Source organism: Miniopterus schreibersii (genome assembly GCF_964146895.1).
Source record: "Miniopterus schreibersii genome assembly, chromosome: 9".
Lineage (NCBI taxonomy): Eukaryota > Metazoa > Chordata > Mammalia > Chiroptera > Miniopteridae > Miniopterus > Miniopterus schreibersii.
Genome location: NC_138118.1, coordinates 16,604,751 through 16,619,880, shown reverse-complemented (window position 1 = coordinate 16,619,880; position 15,130 = coordinate 16,604,751). Strand labels below are relative to the sequence as shown.

Genomic DNA, 15,130 nt, shown 5'->3' with positions numbered 1-15,130 from the left:
ACTTTCATCAGTTTACAGGGACCCTGATCTAAAAAGCTAAGAACCCTGCTCTAGATGGTACAAAAGGATGCTCTGGGGTAGAGATGGCAAGAGTCAGGAGCTAGTTCAGTGAATGTGTTGCCACCTGCTGGGGCCTAAACCTTGGGCTAGGTGTGAGGGTGGGGGTGCAGAGGGATGTAAGATCGAGACCTGTTCTCAGGAGACCCACAGCCTGGGAGATGACTGACATGAACAGAATGTCACTGTATGGTGAAAGGAGTGAAGGCAGGGGCTATGGGAGACAGGGCCTGGAGCTCACAGGGGCAGAGGGTAATAGCTCCTGCTGGGAAGGAGCAGCCTCGAAATTGAGAAGAGGTGGGGCTTAGCTACTATGTAAAGGCTGCCCCCAACTCACACTGAGCTCTCCTCTCCTGGGACCCAGGTGTCCTGCGTGAGGTGACCACTGAGTTCACTGTGGACGCAAGATCCCTAACAGCCACGGGTGGAAACCATGTGACAGCTCGAGTGATCAACCCCTCGGGTGCTAAGACGGACACCTATGTGACGGACAATGGGGATGGCACCTACCGAGTGCAGTACACGGCCTATGAAGAGGGTGAGGGGCCAGGCTGAGCGGGGATGGCAGGGACCTGATCCCAGCATTCTGTGGGCGATGGAATGGTGGGGCCTGCACACTCTGACCCACTCCCTGTGGCTGCTTCCAGGTGTGCACTTGGTGGAGGTGCTCTACGATGAGGTAGCTGTGCCCAAGAGTCCCTTCCGAGTGGGCGTGACCGAGGGCTGTGACCCAACCCGCGTCCGGGCTTTTGGACCAGGCTTGGAGGGTGGCTTGGTCAACAAAGCCAATCGCTTCACTGTGGAAACCAGGTATCCTCCCCATTTCCTAACTTTCACCCTGCTGCTGTGGCCACCCTGATCCTGGCCACTTGTCTGCCCCCTTTGTCCTCTGTGGGCATCTCAGCATCCCCATCCTCCATCAAGAGTGACCAAGGAACAAACCTCCCCCAGTGTCCAGATCAGCAGGATCCCCAGTGGCCTCCTCTCCTGCCCCCCACCCCACCCATCCTATTCCTCCATCCCCACTTACTAGTCCCAGCTGAGCTGATGGGGGTGTCATCTTGCAGGGGAGCCGGCACCGGTGGCCTAGGCCTAGCCATTGAGGGCCCCTCAGAAGCCAAAATGTCCTGCAAGGACAACAAGGACGGTAGCTGCACAGTGGAGTACATCCCGTTCACCCCTGGAGACTACGATGTCAACATCACCTTCGGGGGACGGCCCATCCCAGGTGTGCAGAGAGGGCTGGAGCTCCTGGAGGGCAGAAGGATGCCTGCTCGCTGGGCGGGAAATTAGAAGAAAGTCAGACGTGCAGATTCATCCCTAGAGCAGGATGACTGGGCAGGCTTGGGCGCTGAGGCCACTACCAAGACGCAGGGTGACGGGTGCTGTTGATGAAACCACCCCTCCAGTTCATTCCCAGAGGCCGGACACTGGCACCCTGGCCCTTTGCCTGGACCACCAGACCTCATGGGTTCGGTCACTCAGACATAGTTCGGGCCACTCTCACTGGCTCAGTGAGGACAGCCTTGTGTGCTCTCCCTCTCTCCGTCTGTAAAGCCAAGAACCCCTGCTCTCCTGTGGGCCAAGCTGCTCAAGCGGGTCATGTCTTCAATTATTACAGAACTTGGGCCTGCTGAAATTGGACATATTTCTCCCCTTATCTAATTTCACACTGTCAAAAATCTATTATCTTTTCAAAACATTCCACTTTTAACATTTTGTTAATTTAGGAAGGTGGTCTTTCAGGTCTGAGGCCCAAGTGAGTGAAGTTTGCCCAGCCTGTCTGAAGCCCAGTTTATCCTTTACATTTTCTCAGCAAGTTCCAAAATGTTTGCACATGTTCCTCTGGCTGCCTCCTGGTTCCTCAGTGTAAGAGACCCTCCCAGCTGACGGCCTTCTCCTTACAGGAAGCCCATTCCGGGTGCCGGTGAAGGATGTGGTGGACCCTGGGAAGGTGAAATGCTCAGGACCAGGGCTGGGAGCCGGTGTCAGAGCCCGGGTACCCCAGACCTTCACGGTGGACTGCAGCCAAGCTGGCCGAGCACCCCTGCAGGTGGCTGTGCTGGGCCCCACAGGTATGGAATGTCTAGGGCAGGATGGGGGGAGGTGGGGACAGGGTGCTAGAGGTTCTGCTGACCCTGCTTCCCTTGTCCAGGTGTGGCTGAGCCTGTGGAGGTACGTGACAATGGAGATGGTACCCACACTGTCCACTACACCCCCGCCACTGATGGGCCGTACACGGTAGCTGTCAAGTATGCTGACCAGGAGGTGCCACGCAGGTGAGGACCAGTTTCTGGCTCCCATGCTGCACTAAGCTCTGGGAAGCTCCTGCCGGGGCCATACCTACAGACCACTGCTGGGCCCTGGGAGTGCCCCTTCCACTTGTCCCAGCCCCATCCTGCTCTTCCTCAGGGTTCTCTCCCTGCCTTCTCCACCCTGGAGGCAGCACAGCCCCAGGGGCCTCTCCTTGGGCTCTGCTTTCCCACCATGTAGCCACAAAATTAGCTCCTTGGAAAAAGAAAGGAGGCAGGAGAGAGCGGCCTCTGCACACTCATCTTTAAACAAATCACAGCATCTTCCCTGGATGGAGAAGTGCTCAGGCTCTGCCAAGGGCATCCCCAAGTGACCCTCCCACAAGACTCAGGGTGTGATCTGGCTCTTGGGAACTGGTCCCTCCTCCCTGCCCCAGGAAGTCATCCCTCCTGCTCATGTCTGTGGGGAGGACTCCTGCCCAAAATGAGATGCCCCCCAACCCCCAGCTAACTCTCCATCTCTTCTGCCCCTCAAGCCCCTTTAAGATCAAGGTGCTTCCAGCCCATGACGCCAGCAAGGTGCGGGCCAGTGGCCCCGGCCTCAACGCCTCCGGCATCCCTGCCAGCCTGCCTGTGGAGTTCACCATCGATGCCAGGGACGCTGGAGAGGGCTTGCTCACTGTCCAGATTCTGGTGAGTCCACACCTAGCCCACCTCCCAGGTCAGGCTCTGGGCAGAGGCGGGCCTTGACCTCTGCTTCTCCCCCAGGACCCTGAGGGTAAGCCCAAGAAGGCCAACATCCGAGACAACGGAGATGGCACATACACTGTGTCCTACCTGCCAGACATGAGTGGCCGGTACACCATCACCATCAAGTACGGTGGCGACGAGATCCCCTACTCACCCTTCCGCATCCATGCCCTGCCCACTGGAGATGCCAGCAAGTGCCTTGTCACAGGTGGGCATGCACCGGCTTCCTCTGCCCCTACTCACCATACAGCACCCCTCACAGCTCTTCCAAGTCCCTGACTCAGTCCCCTGAGAATTGTTCATCCAAAAGCCCACCCTTCCACACCCTTGCCCCCACCCCACCCCTCCTGAGTGCTACACGGCCTCACACTTTTCTCTCTTTCTAGTGTCCATTGGAGGCCATGGCCTGGGTGAGTGCCCTGTCTCCCTTTCTGCTGTGGGCTGAGGTGGTGGGGCATCTGAGAATGGAGGGGAGCCAGACACATTCCCCCACAGACCCCTGACAGGGCTCTTCTGTGTGGCAGGTGCCTGCTTGGGCCCCCGCATTCAGATCGGAGAGGAGACGGTGATCACAGTAGATGCCAAGGCAGCAGGCAAGGGGAAGGTGACGTGCACGGTGTCCACGCCGGATGGGGCAGAGCTGGATGTGGACGTGGTTGAGAACCATGATGGTACTTTCGATATCTACTACACGGCACCTGAGCCGGGCAAATACGTCATCACCATTCGCTTTGGAGGCGAGCACATCCCCAACAGTCCCTTCCATGTGCTGGTAAGAGCCACGGCTATAGCAGGGCCAGGCAGTGGCTGGGGTGGTGGGCTGGGCCCTCTAGCAACAGCAAGGAATCTCAGAACCTGTCCCGTGTCTGAAGGATTCTGGGCCCAGAGTGCTCCAGAGTCAAGCCTTTGGTTTCTCTGCAGTCTCCCAGCCTGGGAGGTGAACACAGCCCTGCCTTGGGCCCCTCTGGCATTGGTCAGCTCTCTCTGGAGGAACTCGCCATGTTCCTCTCTGATCCTTGGGCCCACTGTCCCCATATATCTCCCCAAGGTGGCCCCACAGGATGATGAAGCCCTCCAGAGCGTAAAGCACCCTAGATATCCATCCTGACCCATGGGCAGCCCAGGATTGCAGGTCCCAGGGTCATTCTCTGAGCCAGCCCCTGGTCACTTGAGCTGGTGGGCTGGCCTGCCACATCCTGAGCTCCCTGTACCTTGCCTCCCAGGCGTGTGACCCTATGCCCCATGTGGAGGAGCCCTCCGACGTGCTGCAGCTGCACCGGCCCAGCACCTACCCCACACGCTGGGTACTGCTGCCTCCCACTCCTCTGCCTTCATTTCTTTTTTCTATTCCTCAGCAGCCAGGGCTGGGCATGGTTTGGGGCCATCTTGAGGAGCAGGTGGGGGTCATGCTGGGCAGAGGGTTCCCCGAGCTGGGCACGGCACCTCTTCTCTTGCAGCTGACACACCTCTCCTGCCACTCTAGTTTCACCATTAACCATCTCGTTCTTGCCTCACTTCCTCTGACGTCAGTCATGGCTCAGGCCAAGCTCCCCAGGCCTCCCTCAGCCCATGACTGTTCCCTCTCACCTGCCATAGGCCACAGAGGAGCCAGTGGTGCCCGTGGAGCCAATGGAGTCCATGCTGAGGCCCTTCAACCTGGTCATCCCCTTCACCGTGCAGAAAGGGGAGCTCACAGGTACTGCCCTGGGGTCCTGAGGCATGAAAGCTCAGGAGGTGGACACCTTCGTCCAGACTCATCCCCTTGTCTCAGAGATGAAAACTGAGACCCAGAGAGGGAAATGAGCTCCCATGGTCATGTAATAAGTTGGACAGAGCTGAAACTCAAATTGAAAGCTCTGTCTCCCAGTTCAGGGTTGATTCTGCTGCTCCAGGCTGGTGCCTAACCTCTAGGGTGAAAGCACAACCACAAGGAGCAGGGACAGCAGGGGGTTGTGGTAGGAGAAGCTGAGGTCCCCTACATAATTGGGTCTGCTTGGCAGGGGAGGTGCGGATGCCCTCTGGGAAGACTGCTCGGCCCAACATCACCGACAACAAGGACGGTACCATCACGGTGAGATACGCGCCCACAGAGAAAGGCCTGCACCAGATGGGGATCAAGTATGACGGCAACCACATCCCCGGTGAGTCGGGGGCTGGGCGGGCTGGGCTGGGCTAAAAGCACTCAGCAACTTCATTCTTGCTTGCCTTCTTTCAACAAACATTTATTGAGTGTCCACTGTGTGCATATACTCTGGGAGGCCCTGGGGAGGCTGATACCTGATGGGAGGCAGACTTGCACCAGTTAAGCCCCTATGGCAGAGATATAGGGCTCAGCAGGGAGGCTGTTGGCTGGGGCCTGAGGTGGGTTCAGGCAGCCCCTGTCCTCACTACTAACCCAGCCTCCTTCTCTGTCCATCCCAGGGAGCCCCCTGCAGTTCTACGTGGATGCCATCAACAGCCGCCATGTCAGTGCCTATGGGCCTGGCCTGAGCCATGGCATGGTCAACAAGCCGGCCACCTTCACTATTGTCACCAAGGATGCTGGGGAAGGTGAGGGGAGCTGCAGGCAGGGGGCTGGGTGGGGGCCAGCCAGGTGCAGGGGTGAGGGCTGGACCTCTGATCTCAACCCTGCCTCCACCTACAGGGGGTCTGTCCCTGGCCGTGGAGGGCCCATCCAAGGCAGAGATCACCTGCAAAGACAACAAGGATGGCACCTGCACTGTGTCCTACCTCCCCACAGCACCAGGAGACTACAGCATCATTGTGCGCTTTGATGACAAGCATATCCCAGGGAGCCCCTTCACAGCCAAGATCACAGGTGGGGGACGTACAGGCACACAGAGCCTATGACACACCTGGCACACAACAGGCATGCAAGCCCAGTATGTTCAAGTCACTGGGGCCTTAGGGTAGGGCCCTTTGAGGTGGAAGGGGTCATTTTTGGACAAATAGAAGGATCTCTATTCTCTACAGCAAGTAAGAAAGAGCCAACTACCCCCGTGCTTTAAAACACATCATCGCATTTAGTCTTTGAAGTAATTCTTTTAAAGTTAAGGTATTGATAATCCCCCTTTTTAAAAAAAATATTTCTATTGATTTCAGAGAGAGGAAGGGAGAGGGAGAGAGAGAGAAACATAAATGAGAGAGAGTCATTGATCGGCTGCCTCCTGCAAGCCCTTTGCTGGGGACCGAGCCCGCAACTGGGGTATGTGCTGTGACCAGGAATCGAACCTTGATCTCTTGGGTCATAGGTTGATGCTCAACCACTGAGTGACACTGGCTAGGTGATAATCCCTTTCGATAGATGAAACCAGTAGGCCCAGAGGGGCTAAGCAACTTGATCAGAGCCACACAGAGAGTAAAGAGTCTGTGCTGTCTAGTCCAGTGTAGTGTTTTGTTTCCACAACCATATGACTCAGGATAAAAATACACAAATTAGGGATTTAACCCATTCAGGACTGAGGCATCCCAGAACTGTTGGGGTGCAGGCCCCATCCATAATCTTTGGCACCTAATGTGTGAATGAAGACTGAGCTCTTCCAGGCCTTGGGCGTCTCTGTGCATGTGAGGAATCCCCAGTCTGCTCAGTCAGTGGGATCTGCCAGGAGGTCCCCTGAGCCCCATGAGGGCAGGGCCGGCCTGGAGTCACAACCACCTGACACCCCAACTCCACCACCAGGCGATGACTCCATGAGGACATCACAGCTAAACGTGGGCACCTCCACGGATGTGTCACTGAAGATCACCGAGAGTGACCTGAGCCTGCTGACTGCCAGCATCCGTGCCCCCTCTGGCAACGAGGAGCCCTGCCTGCTGAAGCGCCTGCCCAACCGGCACATTGGTGAGCATTTGGCCATGGGAAGGGGCCTCTGGAGGAGGAGGGCCAGGGAGGGGTCAGGAAGGGTCTCTCTGCCAGGCCCAGGGCTCCATGTCTGACCCCCACCTCTCCACAGGCATTTCCTTCACTCCCAAGGAGGTTGGGGAGCATGTGGTGAGCGTGCGCAAGAGTGGCAAGCACGTCACCAACAGCCCCTTCAAGATCCTGGTGGGGCCGTCTGAGATCGGGGACGCTAGCAAGGTGCGGGTCTGGGGCAAGGGCCTCTCCGAGGGACACACCTTCCAGGTGGCAGAGTTCATCGTGGACACTCGGAATGCAGGTGCTTCTTGCCCTAGAGACCTCTTATTTCATCTGGTGCCTCCAATGAGGACTTGGCCACCCCCTCCTCCCTGAACTTCCTGGCCCAGTCTCTGTTGGAATTCATGTTCTGGGATCTACTTAGGGGAAAGTGAATGTCCTCGTGGTAGTTTTCTCACATTTAAGAGAAAGCTCAGCTGTCGTGAATTTCTCTCCCCCTTGCTTACTGGAACCCAAGCAACCTACCTTAGGGAATTTTCCAGACTGCCTATTCCTAACCCTCTGGGTCAGTGTCTGGCTCACCTCTCCTCCCACTGAGTCATCTTTCCTTAGTGGTTACTACATACCTTGGGTGCCCATTCCAGATGGAGCCTGCAGTTTGGGGAGGGGGGAGCAGAGTGGCAGTGAGTGGTAGGGACTAAAGGAGACATGCCTCGTTTCTTGCCAGGTTATGGGGGCCTGGGGCTGAGTATTGAAGGCCCTAGCAAGGTGGACATCAACTGTGAAGACATGGAGGATGGCACATGCAAAGTCACCTACTGCCCCACTGAACCCGGCACCTACATCATCAACATCAAGTTTGCAGACAAGCATGTGCCCGGTGAGGCTCTGGGTTGAAGCTGGGTGGCGAGAGGCCAGGCCAGGAGGCCAAAGGCAGGTGGTCTGAACTGCCTGGCCCCCTTGTCCCCCGCTACAGGAAGCCCCTTCACGGTGAAGGTCACTGGTGAGGGTCGCATGAAGGAAAGCATCACCCGGCGCAGGCAGGCGCCTTCCATCGCCAGCATCGGCAGCACCTGTGACCTCAACCTCAAGATCCCAGGTGAGCTGTGAGCCAGGAGGAGCCAGGGTAGGGCCTGGTGGAGGGGAGGGCCTTTGGGCCCAGAGCCTGCCCGAGGGCTCCCTGTCCCACTTGCTCATGTTCACACCCCACCCCCCCATATGTCCCACAGGGAACTGGTTCCAGATGGTGTCTGCCCAGGAGCGTCTGACACGCACCTTCACACGCAGCAGCCACACGTACACCCGCACAGAGCGCACGGAAATCAGCAAGACACGGGGCGGGGAGACTAAGCGTGAGGTGCGGGTGGAGGAGTCCACCCAGGTCGGTGGAGACCCCTTCCCTGCCGTCTTCGGGGACTTCTTGGGCCGGGAGCGCCTGGGCTCCTTTGGCAGCATCTCCAGGCAGCAGGAGGGTGAGCAGGCTTGGGCCAGGGTCCTCACGGGGAGGCTGGGCCTTTTGTCCCTTGGGACAAGATGGGGTGTGGCCAGCCACCTAGGGCTGGTCTGAGGGGAGGTGGGGGTTTTACTGAGGAGGAAGGGCAGATCCAGGGCCAGGAGCAGCCCCAATATCACCCCAACAATCCATGCCCTCTGCAGGTGAGGCCAGCTCTCAGGACATGACTGCACAGGTGACCAGCCCATCTGGGAAGACGGAAGCCGCAGAGATCGTCGAGGGGGAGGACAGCGCATACAGCGTGCGCTTTGTGCCCCAGGAGATGGGGCCCCATACAGTCACTGTCAAGTACCGTGGCCAGCACGTGCCCGGCAGCCCCTTTCAGTTCACTGTGGGGCCACTGGGTGAAGGTGGTGCCCATAAGGTGCGAGCCGGAGGCACTGGGCTGGAGCGAGGTGTGGCCAGCGTGCCAGGTGAGGGGCAGGTGGCCTGGGGAGGTGGGGGTAGGGCAGCCAGCAGAATGGGTGATGGTGCTGAAGAGGCACTCCTGCCCTCCTTCCATCTCCAGCGGAGTTCAGCATCTGGACCCGAGAAGCGGGCGCTGGGGGCCTGTCTATTGCCGTGGAAGGTCCTAGCAAGGCAGAGATTGCATTTGAGGACCGCAAAGATGGCTCCTGCGGAGTCTCCTATGTTGTCCAGGAACCAGGTAGGTGTCCAGATGGTGATGGGGGCTGGGCCTGCCTCACCGCTCAGACTGGGTTTCTGTTCACTGATCGGGCAGATGGTTGGGGCTACAGAACTGACTCTTCCCCTGCACCTCTGCTCTCTGCCCCGTCTCCCTCCACCCCACACCCTGGGAATGCGTGTCTGTCTCCAGAGCTGAGCCCTGACCCAAAAGCCTGTCCTGGGACGAGGTTGGGATTGGGGTGGTTCCTCCTGTTGCCAATGCTGGGACCCGTGCTGACCGGCTTCCCCTCCCCAGGTGACTATGAGGTCTCCATCAAGTTCAATGACGAGCACATCCCAGACAGCCCCTTTGTGGTGCCTGTGGCCTCTCTCTCGGATGACGCTCGACGCCTCACTGTCACCAGCCTCCAGGTATGTGTCTGGAGGTGGGGTCCCTCTGCCACCCTGAGAGATGGGCAGGAGTCAAAGATGGAAGGCCCATGCGGCCAGGGGCTTAGCACTGACCTTGGATGGGCCAGTCAGACAGACATTCCCTCTCTTCCAGTGTCTGTACAGTAGGGGGGTTCCGTGCCCTTTCTAGCGGCCCCTACGGGTACTCTTATTGGCCTCAGGAGCCCTTGTACCTCTCCTCTTGGCCCCCTCTAGAACTGAACTCCATGCCCCAACCCCAGGCTCATCTTCACTTCCAGATTGGCCCCCCTCCTCCGGGCAGGGTCCTCAGGCTAGTCCAGACCACTCTGTTTCCTCATCTGAGCTACCTAGTGCTTGCAGTCCCCACAGCACTGGCTTCTCTGCCATCAGGCCCACTTTACAGTGTCTAGGTCTTACCCTCTCAGCCAGGACAGGGTACATCATCTCTCATCCTCCTCTGTGCCCAGCACAGCCAGGTGGCCCTGGCTCCTAGCAAGTGGATGCTGAGGACATAGACCCAGCCCCTGCCTCCCATCTCAGCCTTGTTGAGAGCCTCCCTGAGCTGGCCAGCAGCAGGGGCCAGGCTGGGATGGAGGTGGGAGCCTCTGGGCTAGGGTACAGTGAGAGCAGTGTCAGGCTGCAGAGAGAAGCACCCCAGGCCCTCCCAGCAGTCTGAGCATCCTCTGTGGTCTCCGCAGGAGACGGGGCTCAAGGTGAACCAGCCAGCGTCCTTTGCGGTGCAGCTGAATGGTGCGCGGGGCGTGATCGATGCCAGGGTACACACGCCCTCGGGGGCAGTGGAGGAGTGCTACGTCTCCGAGCTGGACAGTGGTGAGCTGGCCCTGCCTTTGCCACTCCTGCCAGGCTAGGACCTTCTGGGAAGGAGAAGGGAAGGACAAAAGCTCACCCACTAATCCTCTGCCCCACAGACAAGCACACCATCCGCTTCATCCCCCACGAGAATGGTGTCCACTCTATTGATGTCAAGTTCAACGGTGCACACATCCCTGGCAGTCCCTTCAAGATCCGCGTTGGGGAGCAGAGCCAGGCAGGGGACCCAGGCTTGGTGTCAGCCTATGGTCCCGGGCTCGAGGGAGGCACTACAGGTGAGTGCCTGGGGCTGGGGAGGAGGGGTGAATATTGGGGTGCACAGCCTCTAGTCCCATACCGTTCTGCCTCAGAAGCAGGTGCAGTGCTAAGGAGGCCTGCTCTGGGGAACCTGGGGTGGGGCCCATCCCAGCTCTGGGCCCTAAGCCCTCCTACCTACAGCCTTGCTATCTCTGGCCCCCAGGCGTTTCATCAGAGTTCATTGTCAACACCCTGAATGCCGGCTCTGGTGCTTTGTCTGTCACCATTGACGGCCCCTCCAAGGTGCAGCTGGACTGTCGGGAGTGTCCTGAGGGCCACGTGGTCACTTACACTCCCATGGCCCCTGGCAACTACCTCATTGCCATCAAATATGGTGGTCCCCAGCACATCGTGGGCAGCCCCTTCAAGGCCAAAGTCACAGGTGAGTGCCCTGGGGAAGGGGAGGTTCCTCCTGCCCACCCTGGATGGCTCCAGTAGCCATTCACATCAGGGTCATAGTCAGCCCCAAACATCACGGTCAACTCACCAGGAATAAGATGGGCCTGGCTTTCCACAACACTCCATTTTCCATATTCTACATGTAGAGTCCTGTAGAATTTAAAAAATCAAATCCTTCCTCTTTATTATTGTCCATCACTTGTTAATCTTTTCCCTGGGGTGGCTCCCCACACTTTAGCTTAACTTTCTGCCCTCCTGGCTTCAAAAAACACAGAGCTCAGTAAATATTTAGCAAGCTTTCCTTTTGGAAGCCACATGTTCCTTTTTTTTTTTTTTAAATTATATCTTTATTGATTTCAGATAGAGGAAGGGAGAGGAGAGAGAGAGATAGAGACATCAATGATGAGAGTCATTGATCGGTTGCCTCCTGCACGCCCCCGGATGGAGCCCACAACCCGGGCATGTGCCCTGACCTGGAATCGAACCTCGATCTCCTGGATCCTAGGCCGATGCTCAACTGCTGAGCCACGTCCGGCCAGGCCACATGTTCCTTTTTAAAGCAAGACTCTTACCCTATGACTTGAGGTCCCAGACAAAGCCCAAAAGGACAAGGCATGGAGCCACCAGAGGCCCAGACCTTGGGGTACACCTGCTATGGCAGCCGTAATCCAGGCTCATTTGCATTGGGTTGTTGCTCCTAGGGTGCTACAGCTAAGGAAGGGAGTGTGGCCCATGACCCTGAGTCCCATGGGGCCATCAGTGCTGGCCAAGGGCCTGCAGGCCTCTGACCTGCCCATGGCTATCCCATTCTGCCTTTAGGTCCCCGGCTGTCTGGGGGCCACAGCCTTCATGAAACATCCACGGTTCTGGTGGAAACGGTGACCAAGTCATCCTCCAGCCGGGGCTCCAGCTACAGCTCCATCCCCAAGTTCTCCTCGGATGCCAGCAAGGTGGTGACACGGGGCCCCGGGCTGTCCCAGGCCTTTGTGGGCCAGAAGAACTCCTTCACCGTGGACTGCAGCAAAGCAGGCATGCTGAGGGGGAAATGGGTCATCTCCTAGGGTGGGCAAGGGGGCAGGGATGAGGGAGTGGGGGCTGCTGTGGGCAAGGGTCCCTGGTGTGAGCCCACCCTCCTTGCCTCCCTCTCTAGGCACCAACATGATGATGGTGGGCGTGCATGGGCCCAAGACCCCCTGTGAGGAGGTATACGTGAAGCACATGGGCAACCGGGTATACAACGTCACCTACACCGTCAAGGAGAAAGGGGACTATATCCTCATTGTCAAGTGGGGCGATGAAAGTGTCCCCGGAAGCCCCTTCAAAGTCAATGTGCCCTGAATCCCAGAAGTGCCTCCCCCAGCCTCAGCCCTCACCTCTGGCCAAACACACACTCACATACACACACATAAATGGGTCATACCCAGATGCACAGGTGCACAATCAGACACCACAAACACCTGTCTTGAGGTGTGAAATGAATGGCACTGCCTCTCCAGCCCACCGAGCCCCCAGGGGTTGGAGGCCTTGTCTGTCTCAGGACAGTGTCCCTCCCCTTGAATGTGACATGAGGGCAGACTGAGGGTTCAGGGGGATCAGGGAAGCCCTGAGTTTTCTGGTGGGGCTGAGGCCAGCGAGGGAGCACATGTTTGGGGGTGTCTGCATGTGTGAGAGAGGACACCCTCAAACCTCACTGCTGGCCGGGCCTCCTAGCGCTGAGGAGTGCATCTGGCCTCTCTGGTGGTTACAACCCCAAAGCGTTGAGGACTTGGAAAAGAAGCACAATCGTTGGAGAAAAAGGACCCAGAACCAGCAGCAGCGTTGGCACATGGCCTGCCTCGGGGCAATTTACGTCCCAGCCAGGCTTCCTGGGGGATGGACAGATTTCTCTCTTTCTCTCTCTCTCTTTTTTTTTTTTTTATGGTTGCACAGCTCTGCCCCATTTGGGGGGCCTTTTTTACACACTGCGAGGCCCAGCTTTCTGGGGGACTTTTGCACATGTCATGTGGCTCAGCTGGGAGCCGCTTAGGTGGAAAAAACTCTCCAAATAAAGTGCGGCCTGTCGCAGATGCTTGGCTGTTTCTTGTGTGCGTGCTCTCCATGGCTGGCCACCTTCTGGCCCACTGACACTAAGGCCCCGGGGAGGTGGAGACCAGCTGGCTGTCCCCTGGAGGACTGACCCAGGCCAAGGGGAAGGGCTGGGGGCAAGGGGACACTGGCCTGGGCCATCTATTTGGTAAAGTCTGGGATATTGGCAGAATGTTCCCAGATAGAACCAGGGATGGGGAGGGGATAGTTAAGGATGTGGAATCAGTCCTCAGATTCCTACAGAGTGGGTAGGTGGGAGAGGGAGGTGTACACTGTGTTCTAGAAGAATGCCCTAGGAACACTGGGAGGCCAGTTTCTATTCAGCCTGATCTCAAGGATGTTCTCCAAATCAGGACCTTAATACATGAGCACTGACTCAAACAGGAATGGTCCTCATCCAACAGGCAGGCAGAATCATATACAAACTCAAGAACCTTTACTCCAGCCAGGTCAAATCAGGGCCTCCCTCCTGAACCAGCCTCTTCATTAGTCTCACTAGCCCACCAGCCTCTGATAGTCTCCCTGACACATCAGCCTCCCTGGCCCCTACCAACTCCAACCCGCTCTCCACATTGCAGCCAGAGGTGGGTCACATTAAAGGGATTATGCCCCTCTCCAATTCAGGGCCCTTCTGTAACTGCCCCCCTGCTCCAGGCTAATGTCTATTCTTCCTAACGAGACCAAGGACTCGAGGTTCAGGTTCTGCTTCCCCATGCGTTCATTCCAGAAGCCCTCTGAGTCAGGCAGTATGCTCATTCCCTACTGCACCCTCCAGTTTCACCCTCTCTTTACAGTCTAGTTTCCCAGGCCGTATGCTGCCTTTTGGGCTTCTGCCAGGGAACACCTTTGCCTCTCCACCCTCCCCATCTTCCTCTCCAACAGGAAGCTTTTCTGGACCAGCCCCCAGCTCCCATGCTCCCTGGGACATGTCTAGCTACATTTACTACCCTGATCTGTGATCATGTATCTGCTTTCCCCACCAGACAGCTCCCTGACCCTGACAGTTCTGACACAGACAGGTGTGATGAATGAATAAATGAACGAGCAACTGAGTATCTAGAGCAGAGCAAAGGGACATTTCACTCAATAGATTCCCCAATTCTTAGACTCATCCCTGGACATTTCAGCATATGGTGGTGGGTCAATTCCAAAGCCCCTCCTCGCCTCTTCACTCAGTAGCCTATCTGCCTCCCTGCTCCTTTTTAAGTTTCTTTTCCTTCCCCTCCCCTCATTTGTTCTGAATCCTGCCCCTTCAAGACCTCTCTTTCTGTATGTCTGCCCCGACCCTGGGATATTTTTCAGTCTCCCCTCAGTCCCGAGGGAGCTCCTTGAAGACAGAAATTGTATTTTATCAATCTTGTGTCCTCAGCCTCTTCATGTCCACATTTGATAAATGCTGGGTGAATGCAGGAGTGTGTGATGAATGTGACAAACTTAGCTCCATACTTCATCTGACAGACCCACTGAGGTGGGATCTGCTCTCTCTCCCTTTTTTTAAAATATGTCTTTATTGATCTCAGAGAGAGGAAGGGAGAGGGAGAGAGAGATAGAAACATCAATGATGAGAGAGTCATTGATCGGCTTCCTCCTGCACGCCCCGCACTGGGGATCAAGCCCACAACCCAGGCATGTGCCCCGACTAGGAATTGAACTTCGATCTCCTTGGATCCTGGATCAATGCTCAACCACTGAGCCACGCCCGGCCAGGTGGATCTATTCTCTTAAGTATCCAACCACTCACAGTCATTAAAGGCCAGTTCTGTGCCAGGCACTGAGTCAGGTGCTGCCACACTGACTGCTTCTCACTCTTTGCCCTCCCTCTGTCTCACCCCCAGATGTGAGAGTTTCCTTGCATGATTTGCTGCCCTGCTCTTATGTATTGATGTGTTTATAGATTTCTGGCCCAGCTGCTCTCTCCCAACCACAGTATGGCCCTGGGTGCTGAGCACTTATGGGCTCCATCTCACTTAATCCTAACAGCCTATGGCAGGCATACTGTTATCTGAAGAAATTAAGGCCCTGAGAATGGTGGTGATGAGTCCAAAATCATAC

General features: G+C 56.9%; 1 protein-coding gene across 1 annotated transcript in view; it reads left to right on the top strand.

Annotated features, from left to right (window-relative positions):
- Positions 1–13,057, top strand: part of FLNC (filamin C) — a 28,803-nt gene extending 15,746 nt beyond the window's left edge. Inside the window, exons 22-47 of the mRNA XM_081148072.1 lie at positions 422–595; positions 705–867; positions 1,125–1,285; positions 1,965–2,132; positions 2,213–2,336; positions 2,846–3,002; positions 3,078–3,267; positions 3,446–3,469; positions 3,584–3,831; positions 4,656–4,755; positions 5,060–5,200; positions 5,481–5,609; positions 5,704–5,877; positions 6,739–6,900; positions 7,013–7,216; positions 7,643–7,795; positions 7,892–8,014; positions 8,145–8,387; positions 8,572–8,841; positions 8,937–9,074; positions 9,351–9,466; positions 10,165–10,297; positions 10,396–10,572; positions 10,758–10,976; positions 11,813–12,022; positions 12,144–13,057. Of these exons, the coding sequence (XP_081004198.1) occupies positions 422–595; positions 705–867; positions 1,125–1,285; positions 1,965–2,132; positions 2,213–2,336; positions 2,846–3,002; positions 3,078–3,267; positions 3,446–3,469; positions 3,584–3,831; positions 4,656–4,755; positions 5,060–5,200; positions 5,481–5,609; positions 5,704–5,877; positions 6,739–6,900; positions 7,013–7,216; positions 7,643–7,795; positions 7,892–8,014; positions 8,145–8,387; positions 8,572–8,841; positions 8,937–9,074; positions 9,351–9,466; positions 10,165–10,297; positions 10,396–10,572; positions 10,758–10,976; positions 11,813–12,022; positions 12,144–12,331 (4,289 nt within the window). The 3' untranslated portion in view covers positions 12,332–13,057. The remainder of the gene's footprint in view (positions 1–421; positions 596–704; positions 868–1,124; positions 1,286–1,964; positions 2,133–2,212; positions 2,337–2,845; positions 3,003–3,077; positions 3,268–3,445; positions 3,470–3,583; positions 3,832–4,655; positions 4,756–5,059; positions 5,201–5,480; positions 5,610–5,703; positions 5,878–6,738; positions 6,901–7,012; positions 7,217–7,642; positions 7,796–7,891; positions 8,015–8,144; positions 8,388–8,571; positions 8,842–8,936; positions 9,075–9,350; positions 9,467–10,164; positions 10,298–10,395; positions 10,573–10,757; positions 10,977–11,812; positions 12,023–12,143) is intronic.
- Positions 13,058–15,130: the final 2,073 nt, after the last annotated feature.